Raw genomic sequence first — 17,895 nt, 5'->3', positions numbered from 1 at the left:
ACAATGCATAGCTTCTCTTGATAAGAGTTTTCTCAAGTGTAATGTTTTATTTTGTAGCCACTCACAATTAGCCCACTATGCAAGCAAAGATTCAATCATAAGCTTGTGCATCTTCAAAAGTATGGGCCAAAAGACATACATCATCCACATATAATAAAAGCATGATCACCATATTCACAATCATAACCTCTTTAATGCTTTCTTGTTTCATAAAACTCAAGAATCATGTGTTTCAATTTCATGGATGAATACCCCAAAGAGACTCACTAAAAGTGGGTATCCTTGTTTGACACCATAGCACTTATTAAAAAAGTTCCCTCTCCTTGTATATATATTCACTTGGCATGTGGAATTCCTTCATACATCTCCATTTTTTTCCCCCATAGAACCATATCAAATGCTTTCTTGTAGTCCACAAAGAAACAATACAATCCTTTATCTTTCAATCGGCTTCCATCCATGAAAACTCACCGAGTGACGAAGTGATCAACGGTGGTATGATGGTTTTTGGAAACCCGCTTGTTCATATAAACTTTTGCTAGCCCATTCACTTACCTGTATTTCCCTTTTTGTAAATGTTTGAATTAATTTGTACCCTAAACACTTCAACATGTCATGCTAAAGTGCAAGATTATAACATAACACTTATCCGTCAAAGTCAGAGGTTGGGGGCAGAGCATGTGCACCACCCATTTGGGGGCCATTCCACCCGATGATACTTGCCTGCAACCGTCGGATTCCTACGAAGTTAGCCGCCAAAATACTGACCAACAATGAGATCATGCTTGCGTCAAGAATCAGTGCATCATCTAATGTGTGCAAAGTCAGCGTGCGGAATTTTGAGGCTACCCAATCTAAACCAACCCAACAAACAAGATTTTGTGCAATTTTTGCAATCGCTGGCATGCACATTAATGGCCATCTATTGGCCACCTGGTGACATGCACATTAATGGCCATCTATTGGCCACCTGGTGACTGTAATGCATGCCAGGCCCTGGCCAAGTTCTCAATTCAAAAGGTTTCTTAGCGCGCGCAAACGATGGAAGCGGGGGCACCTCCGTCCCCAGCAGTGGCTATGGATGGCATTCCCCTCTGCTGGGACGATTACTTTCCCGGGTCCACCTTTGATACCAAAGACCCCAAGGTTGAGCTGTACAGAGAGCTCGTCCACATTCTTAGCTCCCCACAGGGAGAAGCTCTTATCTCGCAGGTAACTGTCCTCGAGTCTCCCTTCTCTCTCTCTCTCTCTCTCTCTCTCTCTCACACACACACACACACACACACACACAAATAGAGAGAGAGAGAGAGAGAGAGAGAGAGAGAGAGAGAGAGAGAGAGCTTCATCAAAAGTCTTTTGTCCTTTGCTTCTGAATGCAGTGTTTCATGCACATCCAGATGCGTAACATGATCCTTTGTGCGGTCTGTGTTTTATTGATCCATTTAATCAGGTTAAGCTCGAGGAAACCGTGTATGTGCTGCCTGTAGACTACCAAGTTATGCAAAGAAACTTGCAAACACCCAATTTTGCTCCAGCGCTTCAGTTTGTCCCTGCAGAGGCATTAGCTTGCCTTGCTGCTGCTGTTCATGAAGTAAGGACACTCATTATTCTCTTACTCGTTCAACTATGAAGCTGACTTCTCAGCAAGATTCAATTCTAATGTTTTTTTTTCTTGCCTGAAAAGTCTGAATTTTAGTCATGAAGCTGCTCTTGAAAATGTGCTTGCCTTAGCCCCACTTTTAGGAAAGTGCACTTGAAAGCAAAGGAGTTGTATTGCAATAAGACAATTATTCGGGAAGTTGTCAAAGGGGGGTGGAGTTCAACTGCATCAATGTTTAAGATCAAGACATATGGGAGAACTTGTGAAGAGATGTTTTGGTCAAGACAAGTGGTAGAACTTGTAGTAAGAGTTTAACACCTCCTGAATGGAGCTGCGTAGATGGATTGTCCTCGCAGGAGAGCTCGACTTGCGCCACACACTCAGCCTCCCAAGGCTGGTCAGATACAATAGCTTGAGACTTAGGGTGCACAGGTTGGCACCTCTGAAGAGATAGGTGGCTAGTCTGATGATGACTCGCAGTAGGCACATGTCCGTTGTCGTCTCGGATGGGCCTGCGATACAGGTCATAGCCCCTCTGGTGGTCAGCCTATGACAAGCCAACAACATTGGGTTCTTACAAGGGACTGTTTTGACCCTTTACACCAAGATGTGCATGAGGAGTCTCCTTCCCCCTCGCTTGCCGACTCCTCTGCTCCACCCCTACCTCCCTCCCCCTTCTGCCCCTCCCATCCCCCCCATTGGCCCTTGAGCCTCATCTCCTAGCCCTTCTCACACGCTACCATCGGCTCAAGGGACAGACAGGACACTCCTCAGCAGCTTAGAGATCTTTGGGCAGTGCTTTTGCTACGAGCGGATTGGCTTGAGAGGGACAAATCTACCTGAGGTTACCACTCTTGGTGCAAGCTTCCCCTTTTGTGTTAGACCCTTGCGGCTGACCATTTTTGACATTCATCGATGATGGGACTTCTTCGACTATGATTTTACGCGGTTTTTTAGCGACCTATCTTGTGACCTCGAGGCAACCTTTTTCAAAGTATATGCTCTCTTTCTGGCAGCTAGAGGTGTCGATGCCTTGGATAGAGGGGTTGGCTTCTCCTTTCTGGTATGTGTCAAGGATCACCGAAAGTGGACTCTGCATACAATACTAGATTGGCTCCAGGTCGAGGCTTTTGAGTTCTTGCACCACACGGGGGACCTGGGGGTGATAGACTTGATTCAGACACTTTGGCTGCTAGCCAAGTTCATTGTGATACCGCCTAATGCAGCTGGTTATAGGCACATTGTGATACACGTTTTTATAGACACCCAGTGTCACGATTGTGACAATGTTGCAATATAACATCTACTCCTAGTTGCATATACGCAAAGTGCCATGCCAAGGAGGACCCCTGCGCTTGGATGGTCACACCCCTTCGCCCAAGAGACGTGCCTCTTCGCTCAAAGCCACACTCCTTCGATGACTGGTCACACCCCTTCGCTCTACGGGTGCGACTCTTCGCCCAATGGTTGCAGCTCTTCGCCGAAAAGATGTGTCTTTATGTCTAAAGTCATGTCTCTTCACCAAGAGACATGTCTTTTCATTTATGTCTCTTCGTCTCCTATATAAGGAGCCTATTGTACTCAGTTTTCAACAAGTCAATCAATCAAACGTAGAGTCCTCTAAGTCTTGTCTTAGTACAGTTCAAGTTTCTTAAGTCTTAATCATGAGTTTAAGTACTTAATAAAGGATTAGTACCTAGAATCCTTACAGTGTTATCAGAGCAAATTTTTTCCCGGGACCCAAAGGTTGTGAGCCTCTCACCCTTGCCGCTACACTCTACCCCCTTTCCCAGAGTTACATGGAAGCAGAAGAAAGGTGGTACGCATGTGCATACGAGCATATGAGGTAACCTAAACCTTATTTCTCAATTCTGTAAACAGAAAACAAAACACAGATGTGTGTGCGTGCGTGCACGTACCTGTGAATGGTGATGCTGGTGGCCCTGCTGTTGCCCTTTCGAGGGATGTACCCTTTGGCTGCCCCTTCGTGTTCGCACCCTTTCCCGCCGATGTGCCTCTACGTGCTCGCACCCCTTGGCGTATGATCTGCTGGTTGCCCCTTCTGATTTTTTTTTTGCTGGCACCGCTTCGTGGCCACACAAACACTCGCATCCCTTGATAGTGGAGAGACGCACCCCTTGGGGTATCAAATCACACACGCCCCAAGCAGGCAATGTTTTTTTTCTCAAGCGGCAACTCGCAGCAATTCTTACGCTGGCTGTTTTGGTTACAAAAGACCAGCAGCGTTTCAGTTTTTTTAACGGAAGCTATATCTCAAGTAAGTGGCCACTTAAAAAAACCTCCAAGTGCGTGCCAAACTTGGCCGGCCAACCCCAAATTATTACTAACCAATATGAATGCACCCCTGGACAAAGTATTACTTGCGTAAAAACAATCCCCAGCATGACGTTTCAACGCAGCAAACTGCCTTGCTCCACTCTCCTGCTGGCAGTTTTGGCCTCTGGCCACTGCATTCTCGCGGCAGGTCCACACACTTGCTATGGCCGACGAGCACTAGTGGGCAGATTTCCCTTACATCTCGTACATAGACGAGCTTACCGACCTCGAGTTGCCGGCGTACCCTCTCTCGGCACCCGATCTCATAATCATTCCCAATACCCCGGCACCCGAACCAGAAGTCGTCATAATTCCCGATTCCCTAATTCCAAAGTTGAAACCATTCCAGACGCAGTTTTTGCTCTCGAAGTATCAGTTTCCGTTGAACAGTCGACATGGCCGAATCACACAATGACGACGACAATATTTTACCCGAGGATCCAAAAGCAGTTCTCAAAAAGCAGATGATAGCAATTTCATCAAGCCTCGCGTCGATTCACACTCGCTTGGATCAGATGCAAATGCAAACCCCTTCTCGGAGTCAACCAACAACTTCTCGAACAATACATGCATCTTCTTCCGACGCTTCAGTGGTCGACCAGAAAGAACCACTCAAACATAAGCCTTTGGAACCGAAATTTTCTCACCCAAAGCATGGTTTCTCAGAGACAATCAGACACAAAGTACCTTCATGCGAGCAACAAAAGTCTCAACATGAATATTCTTGGAAATGTTACAATTCTAAGCAGTAAACTTCTTATTGGAATCATCAGCAACAAAAGCAACAATATGAAGCTTCCAACAGATCATCAACAATATCAAGGTGGGCTTACTTAGTGGCACATATATCCAACCCTAGTCGAGTACTCGGTCGTGAATGCCGCGACGCTAAACAAGTTCCCCCTCACGAGCCATGCCCTACATTTAAGTCTTTCTTATCTGATGGTGGTAAAGTTGAAGATTTATTGATCCTTTCCTTGTGCAAGAGGATCCTTCAGAGGTCTAAGAAGCAACAACTCCCTTGACCTCCCCCTTCTCAATTGGAAGCCTTAATACCCGATGAGAAAGCTGAAGATTTAGAAGATTTCAATTCTTGTGTGACAACGAACAAGCACATAACCCCTTCTTTGGTCGTGATCCAGGCAGGAAACTTCGCCTCGTCACCGCCCTTGCAGAATACAGTCTTTGTTCCTGAACAGATATCAAATTCAGTGGTGAATGACAATTTTTCAAAGTTGAATACTCCATTCCTTACCTTCGATGATGCAAAGGATAAAGCAGATACAGACTCTTGCAGCATGACTTTAGTCGCCGCAATTGAATCATTGGACAGAAACTGTTCTATTGATAAACCTTTACAAATGGATCTACCTCCAAACACTACTCTGTCTCAGTCTACGACATCCCTTTAAAAGGATCTTATTGTTCTAGACCAACCAATGGAATACCTTACAGATTTCCAACCAATGGTCATCATTCAACAGAAAACTCAAGTCAGTTTACCAATAATTTCACTCGAAGCAGATACAGATTCAATCTTTTCTTGGACAAAGCTCGAAGTTACAAAAGACTTTGACAAAGGCACTAATCAAGTTGCAGATATGATACTCATACTTTTGACAAAGACGAGACAAGTTGCAAATATGATCAGTTTTCAGTTTGGCAAAATAGTCATGGTCAATAACAGTGCCATGACATGGGACTTAACAGAAAGAGCTTTGGATGCAGAAGCACTACAACAATACATTTCCTTCTCCCGGAGTTTCTTCAACTACCTTGGGTTTTATTTAAAGAGGGAGGGAATGTCACGATTGTGACTATGTTGCAGTATAACATCTACTCCTAGTTGCAGATACGCGAAGTGCCATGCCAAGGAGGACCCTTGCGCTTGGATGGTCACACCCCTTTGCCCAAGAGACGTGCCTCTTCGCCAAAAGCCACACTCCTTCGATCGACTGGTCACACCCCTTCGCTCTACGGGTGCGACTCTTCGCCCAATGGTTGTAGCTCTTTGCCGAAAAGATGCGTCTTTACGTCTAAAGTCATGTCTCTTCACCAAGAGACATGTCTTTTCATTTATGTCTCTTCGTCTCCTATATAAGGAGCCTATTGTATTCAGTTTTCAACAAGTCAATCAATCAAACACAGAGTCTTCTAAGTCTTGTCTCGAGTACAATTCAAGTTTCTTAAGTCTTAATCATGAGTTTAAGTACTTAATAAAGGATTAGTACCTAGAATCCTTACACCCAGAGTGCTCCTTGTTATGTATTTGTACATGAGGATTCATGGACAGAGGATGTAGCTTTACAGAGTGCATGCTCATCCGGGGCATGGGTTGGACAGTCACTTCAGACATGCCTCTCTTGTGGTCTCTCGGATGTGGATTACTCCCCATCCAAGCCGGCTTCATAGATTGTGAGGTTGACTGTCGCGGGAACATCGATTTTCTCTCATTGATTCCATGAGGATTGTCTCCTGGAATGTGCAAGGTCTAGGTGGACCCCAAGTTTTACGTTAGGGGTCGTTTGTGACAGGAGCTTTAGAGATGCCTTGTGGGTGGTACAATAGATATTCTTATGCTTTAGGAGCATCACCTTTGTGAGCCGCATTCGGCGCTATGGACAGATCTTTCGCAGCCGTTATGAGACTTTTTGGTCAGCCGCTTTTTGGTCTGGAGATATTCAGGGAGGTGTATGTATGACTATTGCGGACTCATGGCAACATGCCATTGTGGACAAAGATATTATTGTGCCAAGCAGGGCCCAATGTTAGGTGCAGCGGAATGAATGTTTGAACTTTGCTCAAGATGAGTGCTCCGAATTGTGCTCAAGGTTCCTTTTCGTTCTTATGGAAGGTAGAGCCTTCCGTTCTTAATGAGAGAGTGCAATGATCATAACAAAGTGAACGGACACTGTGCGTGCAAGTGTATGAGACTGAGAGATAGAGAGAGAAGAGAATACGACACCAAGACGTTGTAAAACCCTCCTCCGAAGGCCCCACTCTCGATGGCGAGAGCAGTCTACTTATGATTACACAATCTCTACAATGCTTGGACTTGCTGACGATGTCGACGACGATGAGGACAACGACGAGACGGGCTGAAATCTGAGAATGCTAAGGGCTGAAATCTGCAAATTTTTAGCTGCTGAATTCTGACTCTATGTCGATGACGATGGTACGACGATGACGCGCTGAAAACGCAGATGCTGAAATCTGCGTTTTCCGGGCTGAAACTGCAAACCTTGCGGAAACTGACTGTGCGGCGAGGAACTGCTGCGGGAAGGTGAGATCTGCGAGGTTCGGGACTTGATCAACGGCGTCTAAGGGCTGAAAACTGAAAACGCTGATGGTTCTTGAGGTTCCGTCGTGAAGAATCTCCAAAACGCTGGGGTATAATGCAGATGCAAAAACGCTAGGACTGAAAATCTGCTACTGTCTCGTCGGTTGTCCTGCAAATGCAAAACGCTAGGCTGATCTGCTGTGTCTTGACGACGCCGGGGCTGATTTGCTGTGCACAAATCGCCAAGGCTGATTTGATGCAAAAACGCTAGGTCTTCTGTGGAGAAAACGCCAGAGTAGTCGCGGGGTTGGTCTTTGAGAAGTTGCCTGTTGAGCAAGGTGCTCCTGCTGCCTCTTCTGCCAATTAGTGCTAGCCTAGGTTTGCTTATATACAAACTTACTCAATTTGCCCTACCTACTTTCCAACAAAAGTAACTTAAAAATAATAAGTGAAAAATGTCAAAAATAGGGAAAATAGGCTAAATGCATTGGAAAATTCCCCTGAAGGATTCTGATGGATTCTGATGGGAATGCTTATGATGTGTGCGACCGGAGGATATGCATCTATACTAAGTGTTTGGGCATCCATGGTCTTCGAACAGACTCACAAAAGTGCCAGAACACTTCTAAATCTAGACTGACTGGACTGACTGAACCCTTGTCGTGCTGTAGCTTGTCCACGGGCACATAGGGTTGGATGTGTCACGTGACATTCCCTCCTTTTCAAAGTGAGGTACTAGTACCGAACTGTATGGCGTCGAGGGAGATCGCCAATAGCATCCGGAATCCTGGAAGGGACTCTTCGTCGGCCCACTCTGATGTGTGGGTCGTGCGGTATTTGAACTTCATGAAGGTCTGCAACGCTTGCTTCTTTGGGCCGCACCAAAGCGGCAAAGTCTTCTGTGGCTCCTTCAATGCTTCAACTTCATCGAGAGTCATGCTGTAAGAATCTCCATGGCTGAAAATTCCTCTAACACAAAAACATGAACATACCCATTCCATGTAAAGTGAATGGAAAAAATCTCGTCTTCCTAAAAGACTGTGCATGCAATGTAGATAAACAAATAGACGGAGTGTCAAACTGTTCACCACACACACGCAACCCATGAGATTGAATCTTTCTCTGCGGATCTGAAGCAATCAACTGTGGCAATTCACAACGGAAATGCCCATGCTTGGTGCTCATACTTTCATGTGCTCTTTCTACAACTGTCGTGCCAAGGAAGAGACATGGAATGTGACGTCCTTGAAATGCATACTTTTCAGCTTTTCATAAACAATCCGCATATATTCGTGCTCATTCATGAGCGAAACGTGTTCAACGTACAATATGTCATACCTAGTAAAAGGAATCACATAAAGACGCTGACTAAAATACAGAAAACGATCACGAATGAAACACTCGAACAATACGTGCTGACAAATCATTCAAACACATAATACTTCTTGTGAGGGTTCTTGGGACCTAGGCTCGAGAGCCAAGATCGGTCCTTTTTGTTTGATCGAATCTTCCTGTGGGGGTTCTGTGGACCTCGACTCGAGAGCCAAGATCGGTTCTTCGTGATTGATTGAATCTGCAATGAGGTTAGCTTCACTAGAGAAAGTATCAACTAACACATCATCCTTGTAAACAATCACAACATCTTTATGCAACTCATCATGCTTGTGAGAAATCACATCTTGATCATGCAAATCATCATGCTTGTCATTGTCATCCAAATCCTCATGCAAATCATTGGCATTCAAATCATCATGCTCATCATTATCATTTAATTCATCATGCTTCTCATAATCATGCAATTCCTGTGTGTCATGCTTTGGAGAAGAAGAGACTGAGAGAGTCTCCTTTTTCCGAATCTTTTGCATCTGTGCTTGAACTTGAGAAAAGAGTCGCAAGAATTCTTTCATGTGTTGATCGCTCTTCTCTTGTCGTGCTTGGTCTCGCTCCATTGTGATTTGCCACAGTTGATAGATTTAGATCAGAAAGTCAAGATCCGACCCCATTGTTTGCGTGTGTTTGATGAACGGTTTAGCACTCTGTCTATATGTTCATCTACATTGCATGCACAGTCTTTAAAGAAGCCTAGAATTTTTCCAGTCACTTAAAGAAGGTAGACGCATGACTAAAGACAAAGTTGAAGCATTGACGGAGCCACAAATGACTTTGTCGCTTTCGGCGCGGCCCAAAGAAGCAAGCGTTGTAGACCTTTATGAAGTTCAAGTATCGCATGACCCACGCATCAGAGTGGGCCGACGAAGAGTCCTTTCCAGGATTCCAGACGTTGTTGGCGATCTCTCTCGATGCCATATAGTTCGGTGCCAGTACCTCACATTGAAAAGGAGGGGATGTCACGTGCACATCTAATTCTATGTGTATGTGGACAAGCTACTTCATGACATGGGTTAAATTCAATTCAGTTAGCCTAGCTTAGGAAGTATTTTGGCACTTTTGTGAGTTTGCTCGAAGACCGTACATGTTCAAACACTTAGAGTAAATGCATATCCTCTTGTTGCACATAGCATGATCATCAGATTACAGTCAAAACCCATCAGGAGCATTTTTACAGTGCATAGACCTATTTTCCCTATTTTAGCCATTTTTCACTTATTATGAAGTGACTTTTGTTGGGAAACTGGGTAGGGCAAATTACCCAAGCCTAATTTGCATACACAGTCTTTAGAGAAGACAAGATTTTTTTTCCATCACTTTACATGGAATGGGTATGTTCATGGTTTTGTGTTGGAAATGGTTTCAGGAATTTTCAGCCATGGAGATTCTTGAAGATGAAAGAAGTAGATCTCTAGACGCAGTTGACACAAGAAAGGAGATTCAAATGACTTTGTCGCTTTCGACGCGGCCCAAAGAAGTAAGCGTTGCAGACCTTTATGAAGTTCAAGTACCGCTCGACCCACACAACAGAGTGGGCCGGCGAAGAGTCCCTTCTAGGATTCCGGATGCTGTTGGCGATCTCCCTCAACGCCATACAGTTCGGTACCAATACCTCACTTTGAAAAGGAGGGGATGTCACGTGACACATCCCAACCCTATGTGTCCGTGGACAAGCTATACCACAGCAGGGTTCAGTCAGTTTAGTCAAGTCTAGATTAGCAGTGATCTGGCACTTTTGTGAGTCTATTCGTAGACCGTGCATGCCTAGTCACTTAGCATAGATGCATATCCTCCGGTTGCACAGAGCATGATCATCGGAATTCCCATCAGAATCCATTAGCATCAATTAGGGGAATTTTCCAGTGCATTTAGCCTATTTTCCTATTTTTGGTTATTTTCACTTATTATTTTTTAAGCGACTTTTCAACAAAAGTAGGTAGGGCAATTTTGCTAAGTTAATATATAAGCAAACCCAAGTTAGCACTTTCTGACAGAAGAGGCAGCAGGAACTTCCCGCTCAACAGGCAATTTCTCAGCAGTACCCCCCTCAGCACCCTCGCCAGACACCATTGCCTAGTCTCTGCAGACTCTGGCGTTTCCTTCCCAACAGGCCATCGCCATCCCCCAGCCCAGTATCCTGGTGTTTTCCTCATCCAGTAGACATCACCAGCAAGCTTCTCAGCCTAGCGTTTCCTCATGATCACCATCAGCGTTTTCAGCTATTACTAACGCCAGCCTCATCAAGCACATCAGCGTTTTTGCTTTGCAGAGTCAGATCAGCCTCGCATGCATCAGATACATCAGCTTTTTGGGATTGCAGATGCAGATCAGCCTAGCGTTTTGGCAAAGGACAGATTCAGCCAGCGTTTTGGTTTTCAGCCCTAAACCACATCAGATCCACAACGTTTTTCAGCCTATGACACAGTAGCAGATCAGCCCCAAGTTGGTTGCAGATGTTCCCCCATTTTCAGCCATAAAAACGTAACCAAAACAGTCATTTTCAGCCACCGAAACAGCCTCGAAAAACATTAGTTAGAAGATCCCAGATTTCAGCCATCAAGTCGTCGTCATCGGCATAGTCCAAATTGCATCAGTCCGTTGCATGCGCATTGTACACCTTTGTGCAATCAAAGTAGACCACTCTCGCCGACGAGAGTGGGGCCTTCGGAGGAGGGTTTTACAACCTCTTGGGTGTGGTATCTCTTCTCTCTCCTTCTCTCAGTCTCATTCACTTGCACTCACAATATCCACTCACTTTGTTCGTGATCATAGCACTCTCCATAAGACGGAAAGCTCTCTCTTTCCCTAAGAACTAAAAGGAACCTTGAGCAATAAAGATCACTAATCTTGAGAAAATACAACATTCATTCCGCTCCACCTTACATAAGTGTTAATTCCCGTCGCAGGTTCCCTTTGCAAAGTGCTCTGTGTGTGTGTCTAAAGTAAAGAATTTTCGGGTGAAAGCCAACGCCTACCGCCCTACGGGCCGGTTTCATGGTTCCGTTGCCGGGACATCAATCACTTTTTCCTCAAAGAGTGAGCCTCCGTTGTTTTGGGTAAAGACACAGAGTACAAGAACACGGGATTACACTATGGCCGACAAAGGGAAGGGCATTATGGAAGAGGGTTCCTCTTCATAAGACAGACAGGAAATTCCGCATGTACGCCCTGCTAAAAAGTGGTCAAATTAGGGCTGATTTTCTGCTACGTTTTTAGGGTTTGCAAGTATGAACCAAGATGAGATAGGGAGAGGTCTCACGGTGGTAGATTGGCCGCTAGATCTCCTGCGGGAGTGATGTGGGTCTGCCAGGTGACGCACTGCTTGCCGATTCTCTGAGGCGATTGCTTGGATTCTATGACGCATTGGTAAATCATCTTGAAACTTGAGCTTGCTTGGTCGTAGGTGGTACGTCAGTGTTGTGGAATTATGCTCGTTTGCAGAGGCAAGAGCCTCTTGCACAGGTAAAAAGTTAAGGGACAGGTTGCAAGATGCTATGTGGTGAAGTTCAAGAACTATCCACCTATGGATGCAAAGTGGATGGAAGAGCATGAACTGTTAGAGTCACCAATGTATTGCAGCTTTACCTTGAGGCCTTTGGGTTACAGCCTACATATGCCCCAACCCAATGTCTGCAAAGGAGGGGTAATGATAAAGCTAGCACATGAAATGTACTCATGGATTCAGTGCAACATTAGTGTATAGTTTCACAAAAGTATGAAGGTCTCATTAAGTCATTTGTACATATGTTTTGACAGTCTTTGTTGCGGATACATGCGATGATAAAAGGGTGCTTACCACACAAGATCATCTATGGCATGTATTTATGGTATGCAATGAGGACGTTTGCGATTTCAAGAGGGGGGTATGTCACGAGGACGTGGCTACTGCTAACCTTAGTTGTTGGTTTCTTTCCAATGATTTTCGTTTAATTTTTGAGACCCTCTTTTTGAAGTTGCAAATGGTCGGACATTGTATGGCCAATGTGAACGGTAGTTTTACCCACAGACGAGAAGTTGGTCGGCACTGGAATTCGTATAGTAAGAGGATCTCTAGGCTCAGTGCAAGGTCATGTAGGTCTCCCCGTCGCCCATAGCAAGGTGGTGGATACTAGGAAGTGAACTCAATAAAGGCATAAAGTCAAGGTGGGATCACCAACAGAAAGTGTTCGATAGTTGGGCCACATTGCACTTTTGGATGCGGTCCCAATGAGGATAGATGGTCAGAAGCCCAGTGGGAGCCCAACGGAAGCATCTCCTGAAAATTAGGAAACTACTATTTTGGGCCACAAAATCTATTCGCGTCATTAGCTTCAGAATGACAAGGGGAACATTTTATTACTCTGTTGCAAAGTCAACTGATGCACCAGTTGAGAGATTTTTAAGCAGGAAGCCCAATGCGGGGAAATTGCATGTATGAGTGCCAAGTGACACTTTTTGGCCAATTTACCAAGTTTGGGAGAAGAGAACTCGTAATTGACTTTTTGGAGCAGTTTTGGAGGCTGATAACTATGATTTTCAGCCATTTCTCTCCATTTTTGAGCTTCCCATGACTTTACCTATGACCAAGGAGCTCAATTTCAGCATTGGAAGGCATCAGATGCGTGTTTACAGGGCTGTCTTGCTGCATTTTCAACGATACACAGGTTTTGGCAGCCATGGAAATCTTCCCCTTTTTGCATCTATTTGTTCACAAATGCATTACAGGTCAAGGGCAGCAGAGAGGGCGCTCGATTTATGCTGGGGGGATGCTTCGTTGAGAACCTGTCTCATAGGTTAAGAGCTATGGAGTGCTTGCTTTCCTCTCTATGTATAGTGTGGTGCTAGGAGTGATGACCTGCACACTACACACTGCTCTCTCTCCCCCCTACGTGCAGTTATGTGATGCCCCACAAGAGGGCTCTTCATTTGATTGATGTACAGCTGTGCGGTTTCATGCTTTTGTGTTGAGGCAAGAGCCTCCTTGAGCAGGAACAGGGGTAGATAACTGCTACTTAAAAGCAGGCACCGGTGAGGGTCATAACCTCACTGTACAGGTGCGTTTTCAGCGCTGTGTATGCTCTGTAAATTGAATGTTTTCAGCCATACGGACGCCAGAACCATTGGGAATAGTGTCCCACTAGCAGAGGACAGTTAGGGGACTGTTTGGGGCTGAAAACAGGGCAAAAACCAATAAATACAGCGTGCTGAATTTACTGTTCTGGGCAGGAATCAGAGGGTGTATGCTAGTGGAAGTGAGTTCCAACAGGGGAATTGGTTTCGCGCAAGTTTTGGGATTGTTATGTTGCCGAAATTTGGCCAAATCAAGTGGTATCTAGTTGGATATAGACAAAGGATTCCCTCTTACAGGGCATAAGCCATAAAGATCACTTGCAAGAGAAGGATACAATAAATTTTTTCGAACTGCTATTTTTCTTATAGGCAGTGCCATGCAATGGTGGATGTCTATAGCTACCAAGCCGCACGCTCCAAGGACTTGGCAAGCTTTTAAGAAATTTTTTGTCCGAAGTTATATGGTTTTTGCATAGTTACTTGGAACGGGAACGGGGAACGAGAATGGGAGGGAGGAGGGGGGCCGGAACAAGAACGGGGCTGAAACGGTAGACCAAAGAAACTATATATATTATATGTATCATAAGTTCATATGTTAGTGAAAAACTATAAGCTAAGCTTTTGAATTCAATCATCCTAATTAGAGCCATATTTAGACAAGTTTTACGATGACGGAGCTCCTGACAAGGATGGAGTTTGACGAGAGAGAGAGAGAGAGAGAGAGAGAGAGAGAGAGAGAGAGAGAGAGAGAGAGAGAGAGAGAGAGAGAGAGAGAGAGAGAGAGAGAGAGATGAAATGATATTTTAACGTCTTCAAAAGGCCGAAATGACCTATGAGACCATTAGATACAAAGTGGTGAATCTAATACAATGTCTGAAGTATAAGTACAAAAAGTATTGAATGTAAAAATGAAAACTGAAAATGAAGTGTGAAATGTGAAAATGTAGAATAGGCCCTCAATGATACTCTGGGTGTCGTACTAGAATGCCTTTGATCCTCTGTTGGAGTCTTTGTCGATGGAGTGTGCTTCTGTGTCTCGGTCGTGGTCGTCTCGATCTCCTGAGCTTAGTCGCCCTGTTAATGAGGGTGCCTCTGGTATGAATGTGGGTACAACCTTGTGCTAGTGGTTGGTCTCCTGGCTCCCTCGATCCAAAGAAGTCTTTGATGTGTCTCTGTGACTGTCGTACTCCATGTCTCCTCAGCAGACTATCTCTATGTCAGTGTAGCTCAAGTAGATATAAGCCAAGGCATCTCTGATCCTGATACCTCATGACTCTATCTAGGGGTCCAAAACCCTCCCTGAATAAGCAATGGAAGCGCCCTCGTATCTCATAATACACAGTGCAGTGGCATATGTAGTGTAGCTCTGTCTTTGGCTCTCTATTGCATAGTTGGCATATCCTAGATTCCGGTGGTATCCCTCTGAATCTACCTGTCTCAATCTCCAACTGGTGTGAGGATGTGCGAATCTGACCAATAGCACATCGCAGACCATGAGACAAATGAGTGTCCATGTAGCTCGGACGAATCAAAAACCCATCTCCCGAAAGTTGGAGAAGATGCTCTTTGTAGAAATCCATCTTTGTGTATGTATATATATATATATATATATATTATATATATATATATATTATATATATATATAGAGAGAGAGAGAGAGAGAGAGAGAGAGAGAGAGAGAGAGAGAGAGAGAGAGAGAAATGAAATGATATATTAACATCTACAAAAGGCCAAAATGACCTATGAGACCAACTGATTACAATGATGAGTCTATTACCAAGTCTGGGTACAAACAAAGAAAACTACAAACTAAACACTGAGATAGGAGTGCTACCGACTCCTATGGGTGGTTGGTAGGCTGAGCAATGGTATCATGCCACATAGGTACAGAGTGGGGATAAGTGTCACCATGATATAATATAGCAGTAGTAGAAGCCTACCCTGATCGACACTCAGGGTTGCCGTGCTAGAATCTTGTGAATCCTCTGCCGCATTCTCTGCTGGTGCTACGTGGCTCCCCTCCTCAGTCGCGGTCGTAAGTGAGCACATATGGGAGTTTATGGTATAAGAATGCAGTGCTTGAAGTGCTCTATCGGCCTGTCTTTACGGCTACGGTGAAGAAGTTATGGCAGTTTGCAGTTTAAGTTTATGCAGATCCATACCGGATTGGGCAACTGCAGCTGAGGGGACAGAAATGAAGTGAATGCATGGGCATGAAGTGCTCACTTTGTGGAGCACGTCGCTGTTTTCAGATTAGTGATAGTTGAGTTGTATGCCAGATGGCTAATGGAGACGCACATGCTTTGGAAGTTAAATATGTTAAATGTGGTGCCCGTACGGAAGCACAGAAAGTTTTTGATGAGCTTCTGTTCAAAAATGTTGTCTCCCGAAGATCATTGGTTGCGGGGAATGCCCAACACGGCAGCGGCAAGGAGCTCTGGGCTATTTTCAACAAGTGTGCGAATGGAATGCCTTCCGGCAAATGCAATCACCTATACGTGCGTCTTAAAGGCATGTGGCATTATCTGAGATGTTGAAGAGGCCAGTAAATTTCACGATGATATTTTTAGAAAGGGCTTGCCTTGGCCAATATGCATGTCAAATGTGGTGCCCCATAAAACCAAGGGAAGTCGACCACCCACTACAATGAAAAGGGAGGCCGCCCAAGAAGGTGGGAAGGCAGCTCAAATCAAAGGAGGAGGTTAATGGGTGTGAAGGGAGAGAGATAACAGGGGAGTGTGGAACACAGGCAACGACGGCGCCGTCGGTGCTAAAAATAATTAAATTCTATTAAAAAGGGGATTTTTTGGCATGAGGAAGTCACAACGAGAGGAAGACGACGCAGGAAGAGGAGAAAAGGAGTCTCTCTCTCTCTCTCTCTCTCTCTCTCTCTCTCTCTCTCTCTTTGGACCTTGAAGCAACAAAGGGAAGCAAGTTGAGATGTCGAGCTCGAGCCGACAAGCAAGGGATAGGAGTTTGAGGTTAAGCGGCAAGGAAGGGATTTCAAAGCAAAGACCGGAAGGAAGGGCTGTCGAAGCCAAGTCTTAAAGCAAGGTCTCGGCAAAGGGAGAGCTTGGACGACCAAAGCATGCTCTTTATCTCGTGCATAAGCGAGGAAGGTACTCGACCTAAGGAAGGGGAGGAAAGCATAAGGGAGCTCCCTCTCGAATCACAAACAAGACTCTACTGCTCTTTCTCTCTCTCGGGTGAGAAGCAAGGTCGAGCCTCGATTGAGGAGGTTGTGTCGCATGAGAGAAGGGTATTCGAGAAAAGGCAAGCAAAGGGATATTTGTTGCATAAGCAAGGATTTTTCGACCTAGTAAAAGGGGGGAGAAGGCACAGCAAAAGGCGTGCATGAGCAAGCTAGGTCGTCTCTCTCGTGCATGAGCAAGCTAGAAGCTCTTGTTCTCTCTTTTGAGCTTAATCAAGAAGTATCTCTCTCTCGACCTAAAGAAGGAAGGAGGAGATAAAGCAGGTAAACCTTCTCTTTCTCTCTCTCTCTCTCTCTCTCTCTCTCTCTCTCTCTCTGGGAAAGAGAAAGCACCAAGGACATATAAAGCACGATTGCAATCAAAGCAAAACAATTAGATAAGAAGGTTGAAGATTATTTTTGGTGATTGGGGCAAGAGAAGGACGAATTCATCAATCATAGGAGATAAATAGGAAAAGACGAGCTCTTGAGACCTTTGACAAGGGATAGAGTAAAAATAGTTTATTGGCAACCAAAGCTCGTTACTCCTGTAAAACAGGAGCTTAAACTCCTAGTTATCAGATGATCCAAGTGACGGTGCTGTTAACAGTCTTCCTTGGTCAAGGATTAAGTTGTAAAGCTTGACTTGATTAATTGATGATTATGGTGATTGCCATAGCCTTTTTCACCTGTTGTTCTTATTCTCTCGAGTCTCTCACACCTCTCATAGCCAAAGGCTAGATGCCTTTCCGACTCACGTTTTGAACACATATCCCCGGGACATACTTGGTGAACCCAACGCGAAACCGAGCCGGGGTGGAAGGTAAAGACGGAGATGCCAGAACAATTGAAGGAGTTTATTGACGATTTCAATTCGAATGGATTTGATAAAAATCTAGCAGTTGCAGATTTGCCAAAAATGCTAGAATTAGTTCAGGGATGTCTACAGGAAGCGAAAGCCATGCAAATAGAAAAGCAAATTGATGATGCAGTAGAGATGGCACTTGATGTTGTATGGGAGCACTAACGTGTTTTTCAAGGATATGATCA

At 44.8% G+C, this 17,895-nt stretch overlaps 1 protein-coding gene across 2 annotated transcripts in view; it reads left to right on the top strand.

The window, feature by feature from the left end:
- Positions 1-958: 958 nt before the first annotated feature.
- LOC147460114 (putative DNA helicase MCM8) overlaps positions 959-17,895 on the top strand; it is a 71,245-nt gene continuing 54,308 nt past the window's right edge. Inside the window, exons 1-2 of one of the 2 annotated variants that reach the window (XM_086511238.1) lie at positions 959-1,212; positions 1,451-1,591. In XM_086511238.1, coding sequence (XP_086367364.1) covers positions 1,042-1,212; positions 1,451-1,591 — 312 coding nt within the window. In that variant the 5' untranslated portion in view covers positions 959-1,041. The remainder of the gene's footprint in view (positions 1,213-1,450; positions 1,592-17,895) is intronic. The other variant, XM_086511237.1, reaches the window with a different exon arrangement.

This window comes from Adiantum capillus-veneris, chromosome 4 (genome assembly GCF_014529385.1).
Source record: "Adiantum capillus-veneris isolate H3 chromosome 4, ASM1452938v2, whole genome shotgun sequence".
NCBI lineage: Eukaryota > Viridiplantae > Streptophyta > Polypodiopsida > Polypodiales > Pteridaceae > Adiantum > Adiantum capillus-veneris.
The sequence above is the reverse complement of the archived record's forward strand: the minus strand, read 5'-3'. Positions and strand labels throughout refer to the sequence as shown.